This window comes from Hyaena hyaena, unplaced genomic scaffold (assembly GCF_003009895.1).
Source record: "Hyaena hyaena isolate Hyena2069 unplaced genomic scaffold, ASM300989v1 scaffold_335, whole genome shotgun sequence".
Lineage (NCBI taxonomy): Eukaryota > Metazoa > Chordata > Mammalia > Carnivora > Hyaenidae > Hyaena > Hyaena hyaena.
In genome coordinates, this window is record NW_024080968.1 from 1,745,574 (window position 1) to 1,767,451 (window position 21,878).

A 21,878-nucleotide genomic window follows, 5' to 3' on the forward strand; every position below is an offset into this window, starting at 1 on the left:
TATATATATATAAACTATATATATATATAAACTATATATATATAAACTATATATATATATATAAACTATAAACTTGTAGTTTATAGTACAAGAAATTGTACTTTGCTGTAGATTCAGTATGTTGATTGGAGCAGGTGAGTTCAGGAGCCTTCTATGTCACCATCCCGACTGGACCAGAGTCTGTTACTATTTTAAGTGCCCAGGAAAGGAGTCTCAGTCTTCTTGGGACCTCCCATGTGCACCTGGCCGTCACCTTCCTTTGTCATATGCTTTCAGAGATTTGCACAACTGGTCAGTTATGTTCTATTTCAAGCCTTCAGTTGAGAGTTTGGGTTTTCACAATTTACCTGTCAATTTTAAATTTTTGAATACTCATTCTTTGATGACTCCATGTAATTGAAATCAATTCTTACCTTAAACAGGTTTGTTTTTTTTTTTTGGTCTATATCTATATATATATCTATATTGAATGCCATTGGAATTAAAAGCAGATTTTCTTCTAAAAGGAAAAACCAAAATCCAAAAAACAAGTGAACCAGGGAGACACACCAGGTGTGATCACTTGGGGGGCCAGGAGAGTGGGGGGTGACGTTGTAATAGGGGCTTGTGGGAGCCCTCTCTGCAGCCCGCTCTTCCATCAGTCCTATGCCCAAAGCCCTTTTGATGGCTTTACACACAGACCGCCCCTCATCTTTTTCTAGAAATCCTCCAGGGTTGGGTTTCTTTGTGGTCATCTAATCATTTCCTGCATTGGTGGCCTTGTTGATTTCTTTCAATAACAAACAAAGCTTCAATTAACAACTCAGCCCCTTCCCAGCAGAGGAGGGAGGCTTCTCCACACAGAGGAGCACAAATGGCGGATCAAAGGGTGGTCTCATTCAAGTTCACAGAGATCACTGTTCCTCAGGGCCTTTCCCCCACCTGGGCCTCCCCCCCTCCCCCCACCAGGAAGCCTCTTCGGCTACCTGACACTGTCATTCCCATCTCCCTCTGGTCCCGCCTTCTCTGATCCTCTTAGGTGATCAGCCTGTGCCTCATCATTCTTTTCTCATTGTCACTGCCTCTGTCCACTTGCTATCGGGAACCCTTTCGTGGCATCTGCCTTGGGATTAGTGCCTCAGAACAGAGTCTTCAGAGGGCCTTTGAAGGGAACTCACTTCCTCTCCAGCTGGGCCTCCTGCTGAAGCCACTGAGGCCTGTGACACAGAGGCCTGTCACTTCCCAGAGCGCTGGAGCAGGGCTCCCTTGCTCCCTTCCAGTGCTCCGGCTCCCACTGCAGCAGGTCTGAACCCTGGACCGGAGCCAGCTCTGACCCCAAAGGGCCCCCATCCCTCTGTTCCCAGGCCTCTGGGAACAGGGAGCCCAGGAATCCTCCCACGGAGCCCTTTCACCGGGGAGATGTGTCTGTGGCAGGAAACGGGCAAAACAGCAGCCGCTGCATGTCCCGTCCTCGGCCCCAGAGGGACTCCGAGTGTCCCTGGATAACTTGATTACAGGGCTGCTCTGAGCCCAGGCGGGGACATGGTGAGGAATTTCAACAAGGACAGAGAGGATTTTTCTAGGTATTGGAGGATGTGCCTGTGCCGTCTGGGAGAAGCAGCGTGTTCAGCTCGAGACACTGTAATTTCTATTTCTAATTTACAAATCCCCCCATCAGGACTTTGGAAGTAATTCACTCGGCGGTAATGGAGGCCTGCTCCGTGCAGGGGGGGACACAGTGTGAGGGGAGAGGGTGCTGTCCAGGGGATGTGTGAGGTTGCTGCTACCAGGGCCTGAACGATCAGACTCAGTAAGGGGGACACATGAGTGGATCCCTTGTCAAAGGAAGGGGTTTTCGCCAAATGTGTAGTGTTTCCAGAAGGGGAGTGGGATAGGGTATTTTCTTTTTTTTTTTTTTTTAATGTTTTATTTATTTCTGAGAGAGAGAGAGAGAGGGAGAGACAGTGTGAGCAGGGGTGACAGCAGCTCTCACTCGGAGATGGCAGTGAGATCACTGACTGTGAGATCATGACCTGAGCGGAAGTAGTCTGCTCAACCGACTGAGCCACCCAGGCTCCCCACTCTGTTTTCTTCTCTTCAGCGCCACTTACAGTCTCTCTCCCTCCCCTTTCTACCTCCCCCACCCCCTCTTCTTTCCTTGCCTCTTGGGACAGTATGGCTGCCCTTCCATCGTCTCACCGTCCGGCCCAGCTGCAAGTGAGGGTGTTTCTTTCCCAGGATTCCCAGCAAGTCTCACTGCATCTCATTGGCTCTAGATCAGTCACATGTCTGTGCCCAAACCAATCCGTGTGGCCAGGGGCTGCAGTGTTTCGATGGGCTGTAGGTCACCTGCGCCACTCAGAGCCAGAGGCAGGGACAGCGGGAGGCCCACCTCGGAGCCAGACGCTGGAACGCCAGCTGAGGATAGAGTCTGGATGAAAATGGACCAGATGCTCAGTGGCCTAAAAACACCCTATCCCAGGTGCTCAGTCAGTTAAGTATCCAACTTCGGCTCAGGTCATGATCTCACGGTTAGTGGGTTCAAGCCCCGCATCGGGTTCTGTGCTGTGACAGCTCAGAGCCTGGAACCTGCTTCAGATTCTGTGTCTCCCTCCTTCTCTGTCCCTCCCTCACTCACACTCTGTCTCTCTCTGTCTCTCAAAAATGAATAAACATTTAAAAAAATTATTAAAAAAGGAAAAGAGAGCTTAAAGGAGAAAAGAAACCACCACCTAAAGATTTCGTTTGAGCCCCTGGATCCAGCCATGTCTGATACCGTTACTGCTGGACCAGTTAAATGAGCTGGTGGCCCCTCTTCTGCTGAGCCCTTCTGAGTTGAGTTTCAGTTCACAAGGAACTGAGAGAGGCCCGTATGATTCAAGAAAGGATAAATCCTACAGTTTAGGGCACTTGGGGAAGGATTCACGGAAGAGAAGCTGGATAAGACTTGGAAAAATTCAGGGCGGGAGAGCACTAGCAAAGATTTGGAGATGGTTGTAGTCACCGACCAGGCTGGTCTGGTTGGACTGGCTCATATGGAGATGACGAAATAGGAGGCGGGGCCGATGGGACTGTGTGGGTGTGTGTGCAGGGACACACATGTGCTTCTACGTTGTGCAGTGGTGTTCCGGCTTTAGTACGGGGACCATCACTTCATGGCTAATAACCCACCTCTGCATCCCAGACTTTGAGCGCCTGATTTGTTTCTGTTCATCCGGGGTCCCCAGCACCTGACACAGTGCCTGGCATATATAGCAGGGAGTGAACGAGTAACATAACCAAACTTAAGTAGTCCACTCATGCCTATGATTGCTGGGAAGATTAAAAATACTACATAGGAAACACCCAGCACAGTTGCTTGGACCATCAGAGGTCCTCAATAAAAAGATGTGCAGCAGAGTGCCCATTTCTCAGATGCGGGAACTGAGGCTCTTCGGAGTAGGTAGCATATCCAAGGGCACATAAGATATGTCAAGGCTGAGGTCTGCACCCCAGTCCCGTGACCCCAGGAGGGGAAGTCACCGTACAGTCCCCAGAGGGTGGCAGGCAGGACAGTGCAGTGGGCCACAAAGGCTGCATATCTACGGGTTAGGCATGCTGGATGCTCGCAGGGTTCTAGAAAAGTCTGAATTAGATGCCAATGTTGAAAACTCAGGAGATATCACAGGGGGAAAAATGCATACATTTTCCTCCCCCTCCTTCTCATTTAAGCCAAGAATCAGCTAACTCTAGCCTGTGGACCAACCACTGCCTGTTTTTATAAATAAAGTTTTATTGGAACTCACCATGCTTGTTCACACATTACCTATGGTGGCTTTCGTACTACAATGGCAGACTTGGGTCTGTATGGCTCGTAAGGCCTAAAATATTGGGTATATGGCGCACTAGAGAGGAAGTCTCCCGTCCTGACCTACTCTGTATCCACATATATAACTCCACAGAACTCCATATCACTATGGAGAAAGGGCTCTTCTGATCATGTTAACTTAGGGGATCCTCAAAAACCTTTCCGGTAAAACCAAAGTGAGACAGAACTAAAAAAAAAAAAAAGACAATACCCATGTTGACAAGCAACGTGAAGCACTAGGGACCCTTACAACGTTTCTGGCCGGAACGTACACACTGGTTCAACCACGTAACCTAGTGCCTACCATCCAAAGCCATGGGTGAGGATGTCCCCCAGCAGCCTGATTCATAAGGAGTCAGCAGGAGGCCACCAGAATGGCCATCGGGTGGGAATGGATACCTACCCACCACCCACACATACCTCACAGCAGCGACAGCACAGTGCTGATTACGTGTGGCCGCGTGGATCGCCCTCACAGGCTGGTGTTAAGCGGCAAAACCTCAAATCGCCTACGTGATTCCATTTCCGTGAGGTTCTGGAATGGGCAGAGCCAGTCCATGGTGACAGAAGTCTGACTACAGGTCACCTCAGGGGTGGGGGTTTTGACTGGAAAGGCGAACAAGGCAGTCTCCTGGGGGCTGGAAACGCTTTATACCTTGCTGGGGGCGAGGGGGCTCCGATCTGTTTCAACAGACGCACACACGTGTGTGGAAATTCCCCGAGCTGTGCACCTAAGGTCTGGGCACTTCACACCCTGGGCCAGTGAAACACACGAGGCCTGGAAAGATGAGGCGACGGGGAGCAGACGGACAATGTGACGACGGGACGCTGCCCAGCAAGGACGCAGGGCCACACCCACACGTGACAACACGGTGGGTCTCCACGTGGTGTGAAGCAGCTTCGCAATTCGTGTGTGACACTGCGCGTCTGTGGGGTGGCAGTCCTCGCGGGGGGGGGACGCCTGGTGGAAGGGGTGACCCGGGGGGGCTCTCGGGGCCGGCGGTGGGGACACGCTGCCTGCCGACCTGCCTGGGTGCTGGGTACACGCACCTGCTCGGTTTGCGAACATTCACGGAATGGCACGCTCTGTGCGCGCGCTTTCTGCAAGAACGTTCTGCCCGGGTGGGTCGTGAACCACGCCCTCAGAGACGGTTATTCAGGAGCTGCAAACACCGGGGTGCCGCACGTGGGCTGCTTGAGGTCACTCATTTAGGTGAGTGTCACCCTCCGAAGCCAGGCACTGAAGCTCCCGGGACACGCAGGGCTTACCTTGGAGTAATCGAAGCCGTGTTTCTCCTTCACCCCGTTCCGACAGAGCGTGTAGTTATAGAAACGGGAGTTTTTAAGGAGGCCGACCCACTCCTTCCAGCCAGGTGGCACGTAGGAGCCGTTGTACTCGTTAAGGTACTTCCCGAAGAAAGCTGGAGTGGGAGAAGGATCAGGAGGCCACGTGAGAATGTGGACAGCAAGACTCTCCTCTGTCACCCGACCGCCGTGTCCCCAAGGTGTGAAAACGACGCCACCCTCTGAGCCACGGAGCCTTTCGAAAGCAAGCGAAGCCCAAAATAGAAAATACATAGGACTAGAGAGAAAGTAAATTATCCTGAAATGTAATAACTGAATATTAAAAAAGCATTTGCCATCTGGTAACACGCCCTTTTAAAAGAGACTGGAAAAGGCCTTGGGAAGAATGGTAACTTCAAAGTAGTGATAAGTGAGAATATTTTATTTTGTGACCTCTGCAGCCGCTGCCGTGTGATATGACACAATCAGTGATCTGTACGGATGGCACAGCTACAGATTCTCTTGGGTTATGGCTCGTGGCTACCTTCCTAATTGAAGGCGACGCTAAGGGCGTAAAAATAAGAGTGTTATATCCTTTCCCATTCAAGCTTCCGGGCTCCTTGAATCCTGTCTCTGACACGGGACCAGAACCAAGTAGCATTAGAACACAAGCAACGCTACTGTCACTGGGACTGTGGAGCGCCGGCACTGTACACACCACGAGGGACACGCAGGTGGATCCACGTCCTGCGTGACCACGCTCACACCTTCCGACCCTGTCGTCCAAACCCTGGGTGTTTACTCAGCAGTAAGGCGTTCGACGGTTCAGGAACAGGAGTAGCACCCTTCATGGCAGCAGGTGACCAGAAGCAGGTCAGATGTCCATCAACAGGAGCGGTGGTTGGACACACGGCTGAATACTGACATAGCAGAATATCCCACGGAAGCCAGAAGGCCGCGTCTGATAATACAGATGCATCTCGGGGCACCTGGGCAGCTCAGTTGGTCAAGCATCAGACTCTTGATTTCAGCTCAGGTCATGATCTCGTGGTCGTGAGATCGAGCCCTGTGTCAGGCTCTGTGCTGAGCATTGAGCCTGCTTGGAATTCTTTCTCTCTCTCTCTCTCTCTCTCTCTCCCCTCTCCCTCTGCCCCTCCCCAACTTGCTCTCTCTCTCTCTCTCTCTCTCTCCCCTCTCCCTCTGCCCCTCCCCAACTTGCTCTCTCTCTCTCTCTCCCTCTCAAAAAACCCACACAAAAACCCAGATGCATCTCAACTGTCTAATCACGTTAAGAGAAATAAACCAGATACGAAAGGATACACGCCGTATGATCTCATTTATATGATGCTCAAAAAGAGGGAAACGGGTCTGCGCTGCAGGAAAGCAAGCGGCGGTGATCGCGGGCACGCTTCTAGTTCTATTTCCCACCACGACAAGTGTGGGTGCTGGCGACACCGCACTGAGCCGGGCACTGAGGGGCCCAGCGCTTCCCCGCGTGCAAGTCCGGCACAGCCACAGAGCTTAAAAACAAATCACCCCAATTCTCGCGGAAGGGGGTAACCCCCAAACACTCTCAGTGGGCGAGGAGGTAACAGACCAGATCTTCTTGATGATACTTTTTTGTTCTTTTTTCTTCTCAGTGAGTGACTATGACTTTTAACAATTACAACCGATAAAGCCAGTTTTTAAGAAACGGGAAAATCTGTGACTGTTTCTCCAGAGACAGAGCCCTAGGCCGGCTCCCTCCTTCAGCTGAGGGCACCAGGGCCTCGGACACACCCACGCACCGGCCGGAGAGCTGGAGAATGGGAGGGTTCCCGGTGGTTGAAGCGGGTTACAGAGATTTCGCTGGCAGATGGTGGGGTGCCTGGCAAAGCGTGAGGGCCGGGTGGTGCCTGTTCAGGGCCGGAGATGAGAGGAGAAAGGGTGAACATCCATGAGGAGTGGCCTGGGGCCGGGCGATGATGCCAGCAGAGGAGGAGACAGTCCCCCTGCCCCCAGAACCTTCCAGAAAGCATGGGGAGCCGCCTTCGGCCTGCTGGATCGGGAGAGCGGGGAAGGGGCCGGAGCCCTCCATGGGGACATTGTTCTGGAGACTGGGCAGCTGGCTGGCACCACCTGGCACTGGGAAGCCCCCTTAAGGACCCGAGCAGCCAGTTCCTGAATCCTGTGGCACAGGACAGAGGGAAGCACATCAGTTCAGTCCTCCCCTGGCACGCTGGGCGGGGAGGTGAGTGCTCCTGAGGGAGGAGCTGAGGAAGCACCTCCTGGAAGGCTCTGGGCTCCAGAGGAGGTGAAAGTAGGAAGAGAGGGTCCCAGGCAGCTTCAGGGGAAGGCCCAGGGTGGGGCCCCCCTCTTTGCATGGTTGGGGGGCACAGTGGACAGAAAAGGAACCCCAGCTTCCAGTGAGGACGGGCAGGGAAACTGGCTTCCCAGAGTCCCGGGTAACAGACAATATTCAGAGAGTAAAAGCAGTTAGGTGGCCGGTGTCCACAGCGACCGCGCGTCCCTGGGCGGATATCAGGGCACAGGGACTGAGATGTCGGCTGGAGTCAGGGGCAGGGAGGTCCAAGCACGGGGCAAGCAGAAGGCCTGGGTTTCTCTCTCGGGAACACGGCACGTTCAGACACTTGCATCTGTCTCCGGAGAGCAGCGGCGCTCAGCTAGGGGCTGTGTGCCCCTCAGCGGACACTTGGCAGTGTGTGGCAGATGGCTTGGGTTTTGCTGCAGATTGGGCGGGACGTGCTCCCAGCATCGGGGCGGGGGGGGGGGCCCGGAGGCCAGCGACGCTGGTGAACGCTGCACAGAGAGCGTTCCTGGGTAAAAGGCCTACAGTCTGCAGGCGAGGAACGCCGAGCCACACAATGCCGCCTGCCGCACACACCTGTCCCCCCTCAGCAACGGAACCACGTAGTGAGGGCTGAAAAGGCCCCTGGAGATCACGCACCGTCCAGGAAACCAGATCTACCAAACCTCAGTGACCTTATTCCTCACATTTCATGTGTCTTTCCGTATGTAGGGAGCTCCGCTCTGATAACCCCGCTCCGCTCTCTCCTGTTCCTCCTCCTTGGGGGAAGAATGACGTACGAGGGGTCAGCGAACATTCCCTGTGAAGGCCCAGACGGTGAATACCTTCGGCTTTGTGGCCAGACGGTCTCTACTGCCTCTTCGATAGCTGTAGAAAGCAGCTGCAGACACTACATAAGCAAGTGGGCATGGCTCTGTTCCAATAAAACTTTATTTACAAAAAACGGATGGAGGGCCGGATTTGGCCTGGGGGGCTGTAGCTGGCCCTCTAGTATATGGGACTGCTGGGTTCGGAGGGGCCAAGTGGGCATTCACGACCCATTCGTGCTTTTGCTCTTCCTGTGCGGAGTGGGCTGCCTTCAGGGAGTGCCAGTGTGAAGGGGGGCTTGCTTTTGCCACGTAGGGAGGAGAGAAAGGGTGGGCCTGGCTCAATGGGAGGGTCCATTGGACCCTGGACTTTAGCATCTGGACGCCCACATGCTCTCACGAAGAAGCCATGCCCTCCCACCCAGCCTTTATCAGAGGCATCGAAGTGCCGTTTTTGGCTTCCATTTGCCGATTCCTTAGTTGTGTTTCTCTGTTGGCTCAAAACCTCAGGGAAGAGGGTGAAATTTAATAAGCCCCTTAGAGAGCCCTGACACTTTCTATTCATGGCAAACACTGGTGGGGATGGAGGAGTTTCCCTTTGAAGATGCTGAAGTAAAAACAGTGAAACATCTGAGAGGAAAACATTCAGGAAATAATAAGTCGCTGCGCCCGCGCATGGTGAAAATCGGGATGGCAGCCTCCGGAAATGGCTCAGTTCAGGTAACACTGCCTTGAGCACGGATGTGTTCATATATCAACAACTGTGTGTTATGCCCCGACGGATGGCAGGGGCCGTCCCGGGCAATGGCAACACGGCAGTGAACGAGGCCACCAGGATCCCTGCCCTCACAGGGCGGACATCCTAGCGGGGGAACCGTGACCACAGAGGTGATGCTGTTGGTAAAAACAAAGTAATGACAAAAATAAAGACGGTGTTCCAATAAAGTGGCTAGAGAGGGAGCCCTGGAGGCCCCAGGGGGTTGAGCGGTCAGGGAAGGCTGCTGAGGATGAATCAGGGAGAATAGGAATACAAGGGCAACTGCTCTAGACAGAGGGAATAGCAAGTGCAAAGGTCCTGTGGCAGGAACAAGCTTGGGGAAGCCACTGAGGAAGGGAGAAGGTGGCATTACAGGGTAGAGGGACTAGATCATGAGAAGAAGCAACAGGAGGCATGATGGGGAAACTTAAAAGGGTCCACACGGCCCCTGAAATACTACACATCATATTTTGCATGTTGTGTGCATTTTCCTGGAATGGGGACACATCCGGAAAGGAACCCAAGACCTCAAGCATTTTCAGAAGCATAGACCTTCCCTTGGTTTGCAGAAGGGTGAACAAAAGCCCCGGGAAAAGGGCACCCTGAATCTCCCTGCTGGGAAAACTGGGTTCTCTCCCAGGTCCCCAAACCGTGGCTTGTGATTCTATAGTTTGTCCCTGAAGATCTGGACCAAGGTCTTTCTGATGAATGTGCAGCTCGGAATGTTAAAGAGCTTCGATCTTGGCCCGGCCAGTGGGATAACTCTTTCTTGGAGGTTGGAGGGGGGCCGCCCTGGGAAGCGCCCCCCCCCCATTATCGCCCAATGCCACGGGTGTCACAGTTACAATGGCTGAGGCTACTTCTGCCGGAATGCCCTTTTCTGCATCGCTCTCCTCTCTCCAGCCCCCAACTCTTAAAACATCCAGAAAGTGTTTACTATTCAGGCTCCACAAGACCCTAGAAAACAGGGTTTCTTCAGTCAAAGGCTTTTAGTGCCAAATTAGATTTTGCTCTCATTTGATTAGATTTCCCCAAGGCGGTTTTTAAAATGGTTATTCCGGTACCCGTTGAGGTGGGAGAAGCAAATGAGCGTGCGCCCTGGGGCTCCAGGGCTGGGAGATACAGCCAGGAGAATGAGCTGGAATTAAAATCAAGATTAAAAATACAGTCTGTGTCCCGGCTGGAGCCCGGAGTCGTTTCGCTCTGGAGGCTGGGATGGTGCAAAAGGAAGAACAACCTGGGGGTGGGGGGGGCGGCATGACTTGGCGGCAGAGTAAGAGGAATTAAATGCCAGGCCAGGAAAGGCCACTGATAATGTGCTGGCTGACGCCGCCCCGAGGGAGCCGGCTGGCATCAGTTGAAAGGATGGAGCGCTTGCTGCTGCCTGCGTACCAGGCACAGGGTGGAAATTTACACGTGGAAGTGGAGATTTTTGTTTTCGTGCTTGATCCTGACCGTGGTCCTTCACATACGACTACTTCCTTACATCAGTCACATGGGCTGATTTTACCTCCGGCCGCCGGTGGGGGGGGGGGGGCGGGGGGGGACAGGCATCATATCAGCTGGACCAATCAGAGGACTCCATTCCCCTGGTTCAGAAACAGACAGATGACCCAAGCTGGGCCAATGAGAGTGAGCCCTGGGACTTTTAGGGGAGCTACTGGAAACGAGACATTCTTCAAGATGGCTTAAGGCTGATGGGGACAGGGGCGCCTGGGTGGCTTAGTCGGTTAAGCGTCCGACTTTCGCTTAGGTCATGATCTCACAGTTTGTGGGTTCGAGCCCCGCGTCGGGCTCTGTGCTGACTGCCAGCTCAGAGCCTGGAGCCTGTTTCGGAGTCTATGTCTCCCTCTCTCTCTGACCCTCCCCTGCTCACGCTGTCTCTCTCTCTCCTAGAAATAATAAAAAAAAAAAAGCCGATGGGGACATAAACTTGACGCTCCTGGCAGCCATCTTGCCACCAGGAGGAGAGAGTCTATTTGAACACGAAGTAGCAGGGAAGAGAGCAGCAGAGAAGGGGGTGGGGAGGGAGGGAGAGAGATGAATAAAGAGAGATACTAGTTTTGAGTCCTGGGGCGCTCTTACCTGAAGCCACCTCTAACGGTAGCATTTTCAGTTTTATTAGTGGTTCCTCATCAGGGGACATTGGGCAATGGGGACATTTTGGTTGCTGCAACTGAGTGGGGAGGTACTATGGGCATCTAGTGGATAGAGATCAGGGATGCTGGTAAACATCCTTTAATGCACAGCACAGACCCCCCCCCCCCCCCCCCCCCCCCGCCTCCGCCAAAGACTCCTCTGGCTCCAAACATCAGCAGTGCCGGAGTGAGAGAGCCTGAGTGGTGTAAACCAGTAAACCCCACCTCTCCGCCCCTGGTGGTGGTGGTTCTGTTTGCTTCATTCGGTTTTTTAGTTGAGCTCTTGCCCTCACGGTTAAAAGGCCCAAGGCAGAGAAGATGAGATGTCTCACAGACAGCAGGGTGTGGCAAACCAACCCTGGCTGCTAGTCGTGTTCATGAATACTTCTATCGGAGCAGAGCCACGCCCACTCTTCTGCACAGTCGTTCTGGCTGCATGCAGCTGCAGTGACGGAGCCGAGTCCTTGCGACAGAGACCATGTGGCTGCAAGTCCAAAACATTTACTCTCCGGGCCTTCGCAAGACGTGTTTTCCAACCCTGGGTGTTATGAGCAAAACTCCTTGTGCGGGGGAAAGGGATCCCTCAGGGATTTGAAACAGGGCTGTGTTCAATCTGGAGAGAGAGGCGCCGGGTATAAAGTGGGGCCAAGCCAGCGAGGGGGCCCCGGTGTGCAAAGGAACACCCCCACGACGGCAGAGCAACGACAAGAACAGAGCAGCGAGTCACGGGCCGTCTTGCCTCGCACGGTCCCCATGCACACAAATGTCAGTTTCCACCGTTCAGTCTCCCACAACACGGTTCCAATTTAGCTGCCGTGGCACATTAACTGTAACTGCACACAGTACAAGCGTGGCTACTGGCTCTCCGGCCCACCAATCACCGTGTAAGGAACACGGGCATCAGGACCAGGGGCCGGCACGGCGTTTCTTGCGAAGGCTATCGGTGACCGGTCCCCAAGTGTCTGTGACTCACTTTGCGCACAGACCACAGAGCGTGTAGTGGGGCTCCCTCCTTGCCTCCCGGGGATACATCTACAAGATGTGTTACAAAAGCGGACGTCGAAGGGCAGAAGTGGCCGGCAGAGAGGAGAGAACAACCACGAAATGAAAAGCTAGCTGAGGTGGAAAGGGGAGAGGGGAAAAGGAGTCCGAGAAGAAAAGAAGCTGAAGCTGACCGTGGGGATGCCGACGTGCGCAGCGTGGGACGCTCTCCGTTTGCAGCCAGGCAGCTCGACCACCGATATAAGTGAGGAAACATGATCGTGACGGGAAGGATGAGGATGTCCCAGAAGAGGGGACGCTGGCAAAATCACTCCACGTTAAAGGGGCCCTTGGACGGGGCGCCTGGGGGGCTCAGTCGGTTAAGCATCGGGCTTCAACTCAGGCAGGTCATGATCTCACGGTTCCTGAATTCAAACCCCGCATCAGGCTCTGTGCTGACAGCTCAGAGCCTGACATCTGCTTCGGATTCTGTGTCTCCCTCTCTCTCTGCCCTTCCCTTTCTCATGCTCTGTCTCTCAAAAAATGAATAAACATTAAACAAAAATTTTTTTTTAAAAAAGAGGGGCTTTCGGAGATGTGTTCCAACAGTGAAAGCTGTGTGTCCTTGGGCAACTAGTTTAATCTCCTGATCCCTCAGTTTCTCCACTTGGAAAATGGGAAAATGACCACATCTACCTCGTGGGCTGCTGTCAGAACTAACACATGCATCTGGGCCCACCCTGTGTTCACGTGCTTCGCTTTATTTACTATTATTTTTTAATGTTTATTTATTTTTGAGAGAGAAATAGAGTGTGAGCAGGGGAGGGGCAGCGAGAGAGGGAGACACAGAATCTGAAGCAGGCTCCAGGCTCCGAGCTCTCGGTACAGAGCCCGACGCGGGGCTCAAACCCACGAACCTTGAGATCATGACCTAAGCTGAAGTCGGACGCTCAACCAACTGACCACCCAGGTGCCCCACGTGCTTTGCTTTATCAAGCTTCACAGACCCTGCATGTGTTACCAACTGAAGGCTTGCGGAACCCTGTGTCCAGCAAGTCTACTGGCACCCTTTTTTCCCCAATGGCATTTAGCTCATTTTGTGTCTCTGTGCTGCACTTCAGTCATTCTTGGAACATTTCAAGCTTTTTCACTATTGTTATATTTGTCATGTGATCATTTGATCTGTGATCAGTGACTACGACTCACTGAAGGCTCCCAAGATGGTGAGCATTTTTTAGCAATATTTTTAAATTAAGGTACATGTACTGATTTTTATTTTTATAAAAAAATTTTGGGGGCACCTGGGTGGCTCAGTCAGTTAAGCGTCTGACTTCGGTTCAGATCATGATCACATAGTTTGTGGGTTTGAGCTCCACGTCGGGCTCTGTGCTGACAGCTCAGAGCCTGGAGCCTGCTTTGGATTCTGTGTCTCCCTCTCTCTCTGCCCCTCCCCCATTTGTGCTCTCTCACCGTCTCAAAAATAAATAAAACAAGTTTTTTTTAACTTTATTTTTGAGGCAGAGACAGTGTGAGTGGGGGAGGGGCAGGGAGAGAGAGAGGATCCCAAGCAGGCTCCGTGCTGCCAGCACCGAGCCCGATGCGGGCTCGAACTCACGAAACCGTGAGATTGTGACCTGAGCTGACACCGAGTCGGACTCCTAACTGACTGAGCCACCCAGGTGCCCCACACACTGCTGTTTTAGAATACTACTGCACACTTGGTGTAAACATAACTTTTACACGCCCTGGGAGCCCAAACCCTCACTGGCTTGCTTTAGTGCTACACTGGCTTTGTTGTGGCGGTCTGGAACTGCACGCGCTCCCTCAGGACGTGCCTGGACCCGGCACAGGATGTGCCCACTAAGCGTCTGTTTCTTCGTGACCAACGGGTCCCCCTCTCTGGCCACTTTCTGCTCCATTACTACCTTATTTAATAGGGTCCTTGCAGAGACCCATGTCAAAATCCACCCTTCCAGCCACGAACATTAAGGGGCTTGTCAGCCCCCACGTCCTCCTGAAGCCCTGTCTCCTGGCCCTGCTGGCGGCACACGCAGCCTTTGGCGGAAAGCTGCTTGCGTCCGTCCCCTCCTGGCTGCCTTCTCCATTTGTCTGAGTTTAGTGCTGCTGGGGAACCACTGAGAGGCTGATGGGGAACCAGGCCCTTCTGCTATCTCTCCCGGCCCTGAATCTAACTGAAATTGCCTCGTAACCATCGCATTTGTGGTCTCTAAAAGCTGTGTGTTGCGGTGACTGGAGACTGAGATTCGCTGGCGGTAAGCCCGGCCCAGGAGGGCAGATGGAGGCGTTGTTTTGGATGTGGGGGAGATGGAGGGTTTCTGCCCCCGGAAGCGAACGAGGATCCTGGGTCCATGTCTCCGTGCTGGGGAGCGGGTGGGGCCGGGGTGAGAGGGGCCCCGTCGTCCTGAACCTCAGGGCAGCCACGGGCCAGTCCTCTGGGTAACACAGGAGGCGACACAGGAGCACCGCTGAGAGTGTGTCTCTGTAGCCGGACTCTCCTGGTCTGTCACCTCCTGACTGTGGAACGCCAGGCAAGTGGCCTCACCCCTGTGCCTTGGCGGGCAGCAATGACGGTAAGCCACTGCCTACTGTCATGTGGGGGAAGGAACCCAAAAGGGCAAGGAATGTGGAAAAGTGTCGGCAAATGGGGGCTAGTGGGACTTGGTGTCCCCGCCGCCGGGGCACAGCTTTCTCCCGCCTGTCATGGGCCATCTGGACGGAACTGTCAGCAGGGCTGTTTCAAGGACACTGGAGTCTCTCAACGCACATTTGTCCCACACCGTCTCTACCCACAGCCCACATTAGCGATCGCAGATAAATAACCAGGAGTCGAAATATTCCAGAGTTGACTGGTTGGATCATGCTACGATGCGTGATTTACATTCAAATATAAATGTTTCGATAACTATTTATTCGTTTGGATTTGGCAGTTTCCTCCAAATATTGGGGGCAAACATACCCACACACGCACGACCACACACACACACACACACCTTTCCTTCAGGGAACCCCTGAAAAGCCACAGCTATGGCATCCCTGGTGCTTCCCAAATACAAAGGTCCCAGCTGTCAATCAAGGTGCCCTTTCCCACCTAGGGGGCGGGTATATGGCTGAGCTTGGCCAATCAGACTCTACTCTGGGACTTTGCGTCTTGAGCTAGGAGACTCAAAGGCAGAGAAAGGGCTGGAGTTTTGTGAGACCCGCTGAGGAGGCAGCTGCTCGAAAGCTGCAACCTGGATGCCCAGATCCAGTGTTTGGGAATCCAAATAAGAGCAGCAAAAGGTGGTAAGGTCACAAAAGTGATAGACGCGTGTCTCGCTTCTTTATCCTCATTTCCTTACTCACGATGGAAACGGCCTCCCCTGACCTTGATGAGTCCTCTTTTTGCCTTCCCATAAGCCAGCCACCCCCAAACAGCCAGGAGGACCCTTCTGAACCCAAGATCGTTCTTGCCACGTCCCTTCAGTGACTTGCTGCCTGCGACTGCTGCTACCTCTGCCCATGTCTCCCACCGCCCGCTCCTCTGCTCTCTCTGTTCTAGCCACTCCAGGCCCGTTCCCTAAAACGTGTCAAACACACTGCACCTCAGGACATTTGCACCTGCTCTTCTCTCTACCTCAGCCACGGGCCTGCTCCCCGCTCACGTGGACTGGCTCCTACCCACTGGGTGTCTCAGATCGGATGGCACCTCCTCTGAGCAGCTGCCCCAGATCGCCCTGCCTCAAGGTCCCCGTCCTTCTGTGCCGGGCTGTTTATCTCCTCTGTGGGCCTCCGTACTCTCTGAAATCACCTGCGATGTGTTCGTGTCCTTGTTCACCATCATCTCCCCATGCACGGGCCTTTTCTGGGCGCTGTGGTGCCTGCCCAGTACCTGGCCTGGAGCGGGCACACAGTCACAGCTGCTGATAAGGTGACAGGTCATCGGTTTTGGGTGAGACACACAGGCCACGCGGTGCAAAGCTGCCCCTGACCAGTGTCTTAAGCCTCCCTCTCTCCTTGGGCGGCCAGGAGGGCTGGAGACGCAGCAAGTAAATGTTTCCGGAAGAGGGACTTCTATTACAGCGTCTGCAGGCAAGAATGTGGGTGCTGGACAGGGGGTCAGTGCAGGCGGTAGAGAGTCAACCCAGGGCCTGTGTCGGAGTCCTCTTAGCGTGGACCAGGCCAGCTGGGGCGAGTGTCCCCAGGGACACTGGGCAACGTCTGGAGACATTTTTGCTTGCTCAGCTATGGGGTGGGGTGCTGTTGGCGTCTAGTAGGTGGAGACTAGGGATGTGCTAACCACCCTACAGGGTACAGGGTGGCCCTCACCACAGGGGAGGACCCGGGGCTCAGGCTGAGAAACCGTGAGCTGGGCGCGGATTTCCAGTGATGTGGGGGCTGGCGCAGGGGTGCAGTGTGGCTCTGAAGGCCTGGTTTCCAGAGTCGGAGGGCTCGGATGTGAGCCCTGTCTCCTGGGGCAAGAGAGCGCCTCCCTCTAAGCCTCGGTAATTCCATCTCTAGAATGGGAATAGCAACAAATGAGATCATGTCTGGCACAGAGTTCCCAAAATAGAACCCGCTTCCTTTTTTGGGTTGAGTTGGGGACGAAAACACAAGTCTCCAGAGAAACGAAAATGGGCGCTAGAAACCAAATGCGACACCATCTTGGAAAAATAACAAGGCCCCTTGGAGACTCCGGGATGAGCTGGGGGGAAGGATGTTTGTGCCGCATGGAGAAATCGGCCGGGCACAGCACACATCTATTAGCGAAGAAGGCTGGAGCGCGGAGCCAAGCCAACAACAATGAACAACGTTTGCCAGAGCGATTCAGAGAGGCCAGTGAAAAATGAAGGAGAACCTTCTGGAAAGCCCATCTTTCCCAGGATAAACCACTCCACTGCACACGCCTAGAGTTCAGTCTCTGCTTCTCGTGACACCTTCTAGATTCCAGATGTCTGTGTGCCTCTTTCACACGTTTTACCATTTTTATGTATCGTGCGGACGGTTAAAACTTCGTTATCTTCCTTCAGGTCAATTCGTTTGGTGCCAAACAGGCAGTTCAGGCTGGACTCTCGCTCGGTCCCCTGCACCTGCCTCTCTCCCAACATTCCAGTGAGTGCCAGACGCTCGGGCCACACACCTGTCGGGGCCTTCAGCTCCTCCGCCCCCACTCACATCCACTGATGGCCTTGCCTTTCATGGAGATGCCCCCTTCAGAATGGACTCAGGACTGAGCCCTTCCTGGATCTCCCTGTGACCGGCTTGGGGTCCCCGCCACCACCTTCTCTCACCTGGAGAGAAGGCCTACTCCCTGGCCTTCTGCCACCAGAGCCAGAAGGCATCTGATAAATCACAGATCAGAAAAAGCCACAGTTCTGCCTAAAACCCTTCAATGGCTCCTATACACTCACACTAAAATCTGGACTCCTTGGCATGGCCTGCGAGGTCCCATGGGATTCGTCTTCTGCCCCCTCCCTGACCTCATGTCCCTCACTGTGCCTGCATCCATTCTCCTCCAGCCACAGTGGCCGCCTCCTGTCTTCCCAGGCTGAAACTCATTTCTGCCTCAGGGCCTTTGCCCTTGCTGTTCCCTCTGAAGGACCCTCTTCTTCAGACGCCTCCCGGGATCGCTTCCTCACCTCTTCTGGGCACTCGCTCAAATATTACCTACTGGGTGACATCCCGAGCCACCCTATTATAATGGTCTTTCCCTCACTTTGTTTCTCCGTGGTATTTATCGCCACCCGACAAACGTAAGCCCAACGAGAAACATCAGCTCCCCGAGGTCTTCCTGTGTGCCTCGTTCCGCCTGTGTCCCCGCGTCTAGGACAGAGCTCGGGAAGCAGTGAGGCCTCAACAGACATTTGTGGCACGAATGAGCACATGACGGACCCACTGAACACCCAGGGTATAGGAGGCCGGTGGGAGCCACACCCCCTGCAGGACCGGGACCACGTCTCTGCGGGGGCGGCACCCCGTCACTGCCGCAGGGGTGGGGAGAGGCAGGGGTAAAGGCAACAGCAAGTGGATTACTCAACAGCCAAAGTCAGGGGCAAGGACAAACGGCCCGGCGATCCCAGAGGCCCCAGCCCTTAACCGGCTCTGACTACCCTCTCCAGAGCGCATCCGGCTGGAATTCCAGGTGGGGCAGAGACTCCACACGGAATCTCCATCCTCCAAGGCTTCTCTGCCTGGGGCTGCTGGGGGAGGGCCATTCCCAGAGCCTGAGGGCCTTGCCTTCCTCAGAGCATCGGCAGGGGGACGGAGGGAGGAGCCAGGCATCATCTCCCTCACTGCTGCCAGATGTTCGAGGGGTGTTTTTACCTGGGGAGGGAGTCGGCCGTGAGGTCCAGCGTGACGGGCTCTGGAGCTGACAGCTGGGTTTAAATCCGGTTCTTCCGACCTACCAGCTCAGTCTTCCCAACCATAAAATGGGGAGAATAATAATATGCCGGTCTGACAAAGTTGTCGGGGAGAGTTCGGTGAGGAAACATGGGGAAACTGCCCCCCCTCCAAGGCCGGTCGCTGTTTATAACATTATTTATCAGGATGTCACATATGCATCCATCCATCCATCCATCCATCCATCCATCCATCCATCCATCCATCCAGTAAACACTTAGAAGAGCTCTGCTTGTGTGCTCGGCTTGGTTCTAGGTACCAGGACACCAGTGAAAAAAAGGGAGTCTATTAACAAACAGCTAAAACCACACCCTTGAGGAGCTTAGGGTCCAGGATGGAGGACAGTATGAAGTGGGGACGCAGGACCCCCGGAGGCTGTCACCGGAATTCAGGAGAGAGGCTGGGACGGTTCTAGACAGCAGGGGCAGAGGGCTTGGCTGGTTTCAGGCTATTTTTGGAGGTGGGACCGCCAGGGTCTGTGGATGGATTAGAGGTGGTGTCGGGGAGGAGAGGAGTCAAGGACAACTGTGAGGTTTCTGTCCCGAGCAACAAGGACACCCGCCATCCTCTAGGAAGGGGGCGCCGCAGGAGGGACAGGTTCTGCGGTGGAGGTGACAAAGAGCTTGAGGTCTGACAGTTAACCTTGAGGTTCCCAGTAGTTGGTTAGTCGAGGTGGAGACAGAATGGCATCTGGAGATATGCATTCAGGTTCAAGGGCAAGGTCCGGGCTGGGAGTTGAGATGTGGGAGTTGTGAACATTTTGGTGGCATTTAATATCATGGAATTGTATGAGATCACCTAAGGAAGGGCTTCTTAATCTGCACGTTCTGAACCTGGGTGGAGACACCCCATCTTTATTTATTCTCATTATCCTCTAACTAGCATCCCCTTCAGCAAGAAATGAAGGGGACAAATCACAGGAGTACTTGTGTCTGTCCCCAGAAGTCACAGATATTTTCGTATCACATTCCACTGAACAGATTTCTCGAAATATCACCAAAGCCGGCGCTACTATGAAATTGTGCGAGTTACCAGACCTACGAGTTATCTGCTAAATAAACTGCTGCGTCCTGTCACTGAACGTGGGAAGAGGCATACGTGTCCCAGTGGAGACAGTGTTTTATGAATGTATTTTGATATCACTGCCTTCCTCTGCAGTCCTGTGTCGTTTCTTCTTTAAATTTAATTTTGAACATCGTCTGAAAAGGGTCCACACAGATGCGCAGGGGGGCACGTGGCTCTCAAAGGGGCAAAGTCCCCCGTTAGGGAATGGGTGGGTGCTGCAGGAGAAGATGACCCCCGCCTCCAGATGGTATGACAGCAGCCACGCGGACCGGCGAGGAGCCGCAGGTGGGGCAGGAGGAGAACCCGCTGGGAGGCCGGATCCAGGAAGCACTTCCAGGAGTTTGGTGGGATCGACTCAGCTCAAGCTGCCAAGGATGATGGTGTTTCTTTCCTCAAGACGGGTGAGAATCCGGACCACAACCCCCCACCGGGCATTCTAGCTTCCAAAGCCTCTACCCGCCCAGCACTTTGAGCTACAATAGATCTAGGAATGTACTCAGCTCTGTGATTTCCCAATCACTAATTTATGCAGAAATGGGATGCATTTTGTACGATTCCAGGCCTGCAACCTTCTCTCTGCCCTTGGAGTACGTCCCATCCCTTTCTTCCTCCTCCCCGGGGAGAGAGTGTACATAATTTACGACCTGGCACATAAACTCAAACGAGATTCAGTTGCTCCTGTAGAGAAATGAAACGGACCAAGGATAAGAGGAGAAGTGCGTGGGGAACGGAGGTCGCGGCCTTGCCCGTGCGCTCCCACAGAATGTGCTGTGTCGCCCCCGCGCCCGTTTGCTGCTTCTCCCCAGAAGCAGTGTTGCCAGCCGGGCACAAGGCTGCCAGCACGCAGGTGACATTCTCAGCCTCCCTCCCAGCTGGATGCGACCACGGCCGTATCATCCCTGGGCTGTTAATGCCCAGACTGTCGAGGGAGAGAAAAAGAAGCACCTACTGCCTCTAAACCACTGTTCTCTGGGGACCGAAGCACCCTCAGCTGCACCTGTAATTCTAACAAGTACGGGGGTGGCGGGGAGGGGGTGAACCGTGACCCAGATCCAGCCGGCTGCCACCATCTCCTCGCAGACCGCAAACCTTTCCTGCAAAGGGTCAGACTGTAAGTGTTCTCACTTTGCAGCCACATGGTGTCTGCTGCAATTATTCAACTCTGCCCCGATAGAGTGAAGGCAGCCATAGACAATGTGTAAATGAGTAAGCTGTGTTCTAATAAAACTTTATTTATAAAAACAGATAACAAAATTCTGTGGGCTATAGTCTACTGCCCCTTACTGTCTAGGAATGTTGCTAATATTTAGCAAGATTATCTATCTATCTATCTACCTACCTACCCATGATTTTTTTTGAGAGAGAGAGTGCACACACATGCACGCAGGGAAGGGGCAGGGGGAGAGAGAGAGGGAGAAAGAGAAAGAGAGTGAGTGAGAAAGAGAGAGAGAGAGAGGCAGAGAGAGAGGGAGGGACAGAAAGGGAGGGAGGGAGGAAGGGGGGGCGGAATCTGAAGCAGGCTTCATGCTCAGGGTAAAGCCCAACTCAGGGCTTGATCCCACGACCCTGAGATCATGACCTGAGCTGAAATCAAGAGTTGGATGCTCAACTGAATCACCCAGGTGGCCCTCTGCCTCTTTTTAAAGCAAAGTGTGGAGCCTGAGCTTTTTGGAGAAATTTCCAGTTTTAAAAAAAAACCCACCTTATAATTCAAACAGAACATATTTGGGGTTGAAGCGTGAACTCGAGCTGTTGGCTGCCATCTTGAAAGACCCACATGTGGTCCCAAGGGTGCAGAACAGACGCTGAGCTGGTCCAGGCCAAGGTTCAATCCCACCCCTGCTGCCCATAGGAGGGCCCTGAGTTGTGAGACCTTCACCATCCATCATTTGGCTTTTAGAGGCTCCTGATCTGGGCAGAGGAAGACAATCCCTCCAACTTTCAGGACAGGATGGGGGCGGTAGAGCTGGGGTCTCCTGAGGAACCAGTGATAAACGAGAAGGAAATGCTTTTGCAAACTCTAGAACACTATAAATATTAGATGCAAAATGCCACAGGACTGAAGTCTTTGATTTTTTGGCAGATGAATTGGCTGAGGAGGTGGGGCCGGGAAGGCATGCATCACATAAACCCTGAGCCCCAGAGCTCTTAGGGCTGAGGCCTTTCTGATGTTCTGTAACCAGATCTTTTTAACTTTGGGCTGCTTGCAAGGTTATAACATGAGTCTCTTTCTTCTGCTTTTGAAAAGGCACCAAATGCGAATTGCTGCACGAAGTGATAAATCAATGCTGTAAAAGTTCTGGAAGCCAGAGAT

General features: G+C 53.5%; 1 protein-coding gene across 2 annotated transcripts in view; it reads right to left on the reverse strand.

The window, feature by feature from the left end:
• The window catches only part of SULF2 (sulfatase 2), a 117,982-nt gene that overhangs the window by 34,105 nt on the left and 61,999 nt on the right, over window positions 1-21,878 (reverse strand). For both annotated transcript variants that reach the window (XM_039249378.1, XM_039249376.1), the window contains exon 4: window positions 5,096-5,247. In XM_039249378.1, the coding sequence (XP_039105309.1) occupies window positions 5,096-5,247 (152 nt within the window). The remainder of the gene's footprint in view (window positions 1-5,095; window positions 5,248-21,878) is intronic.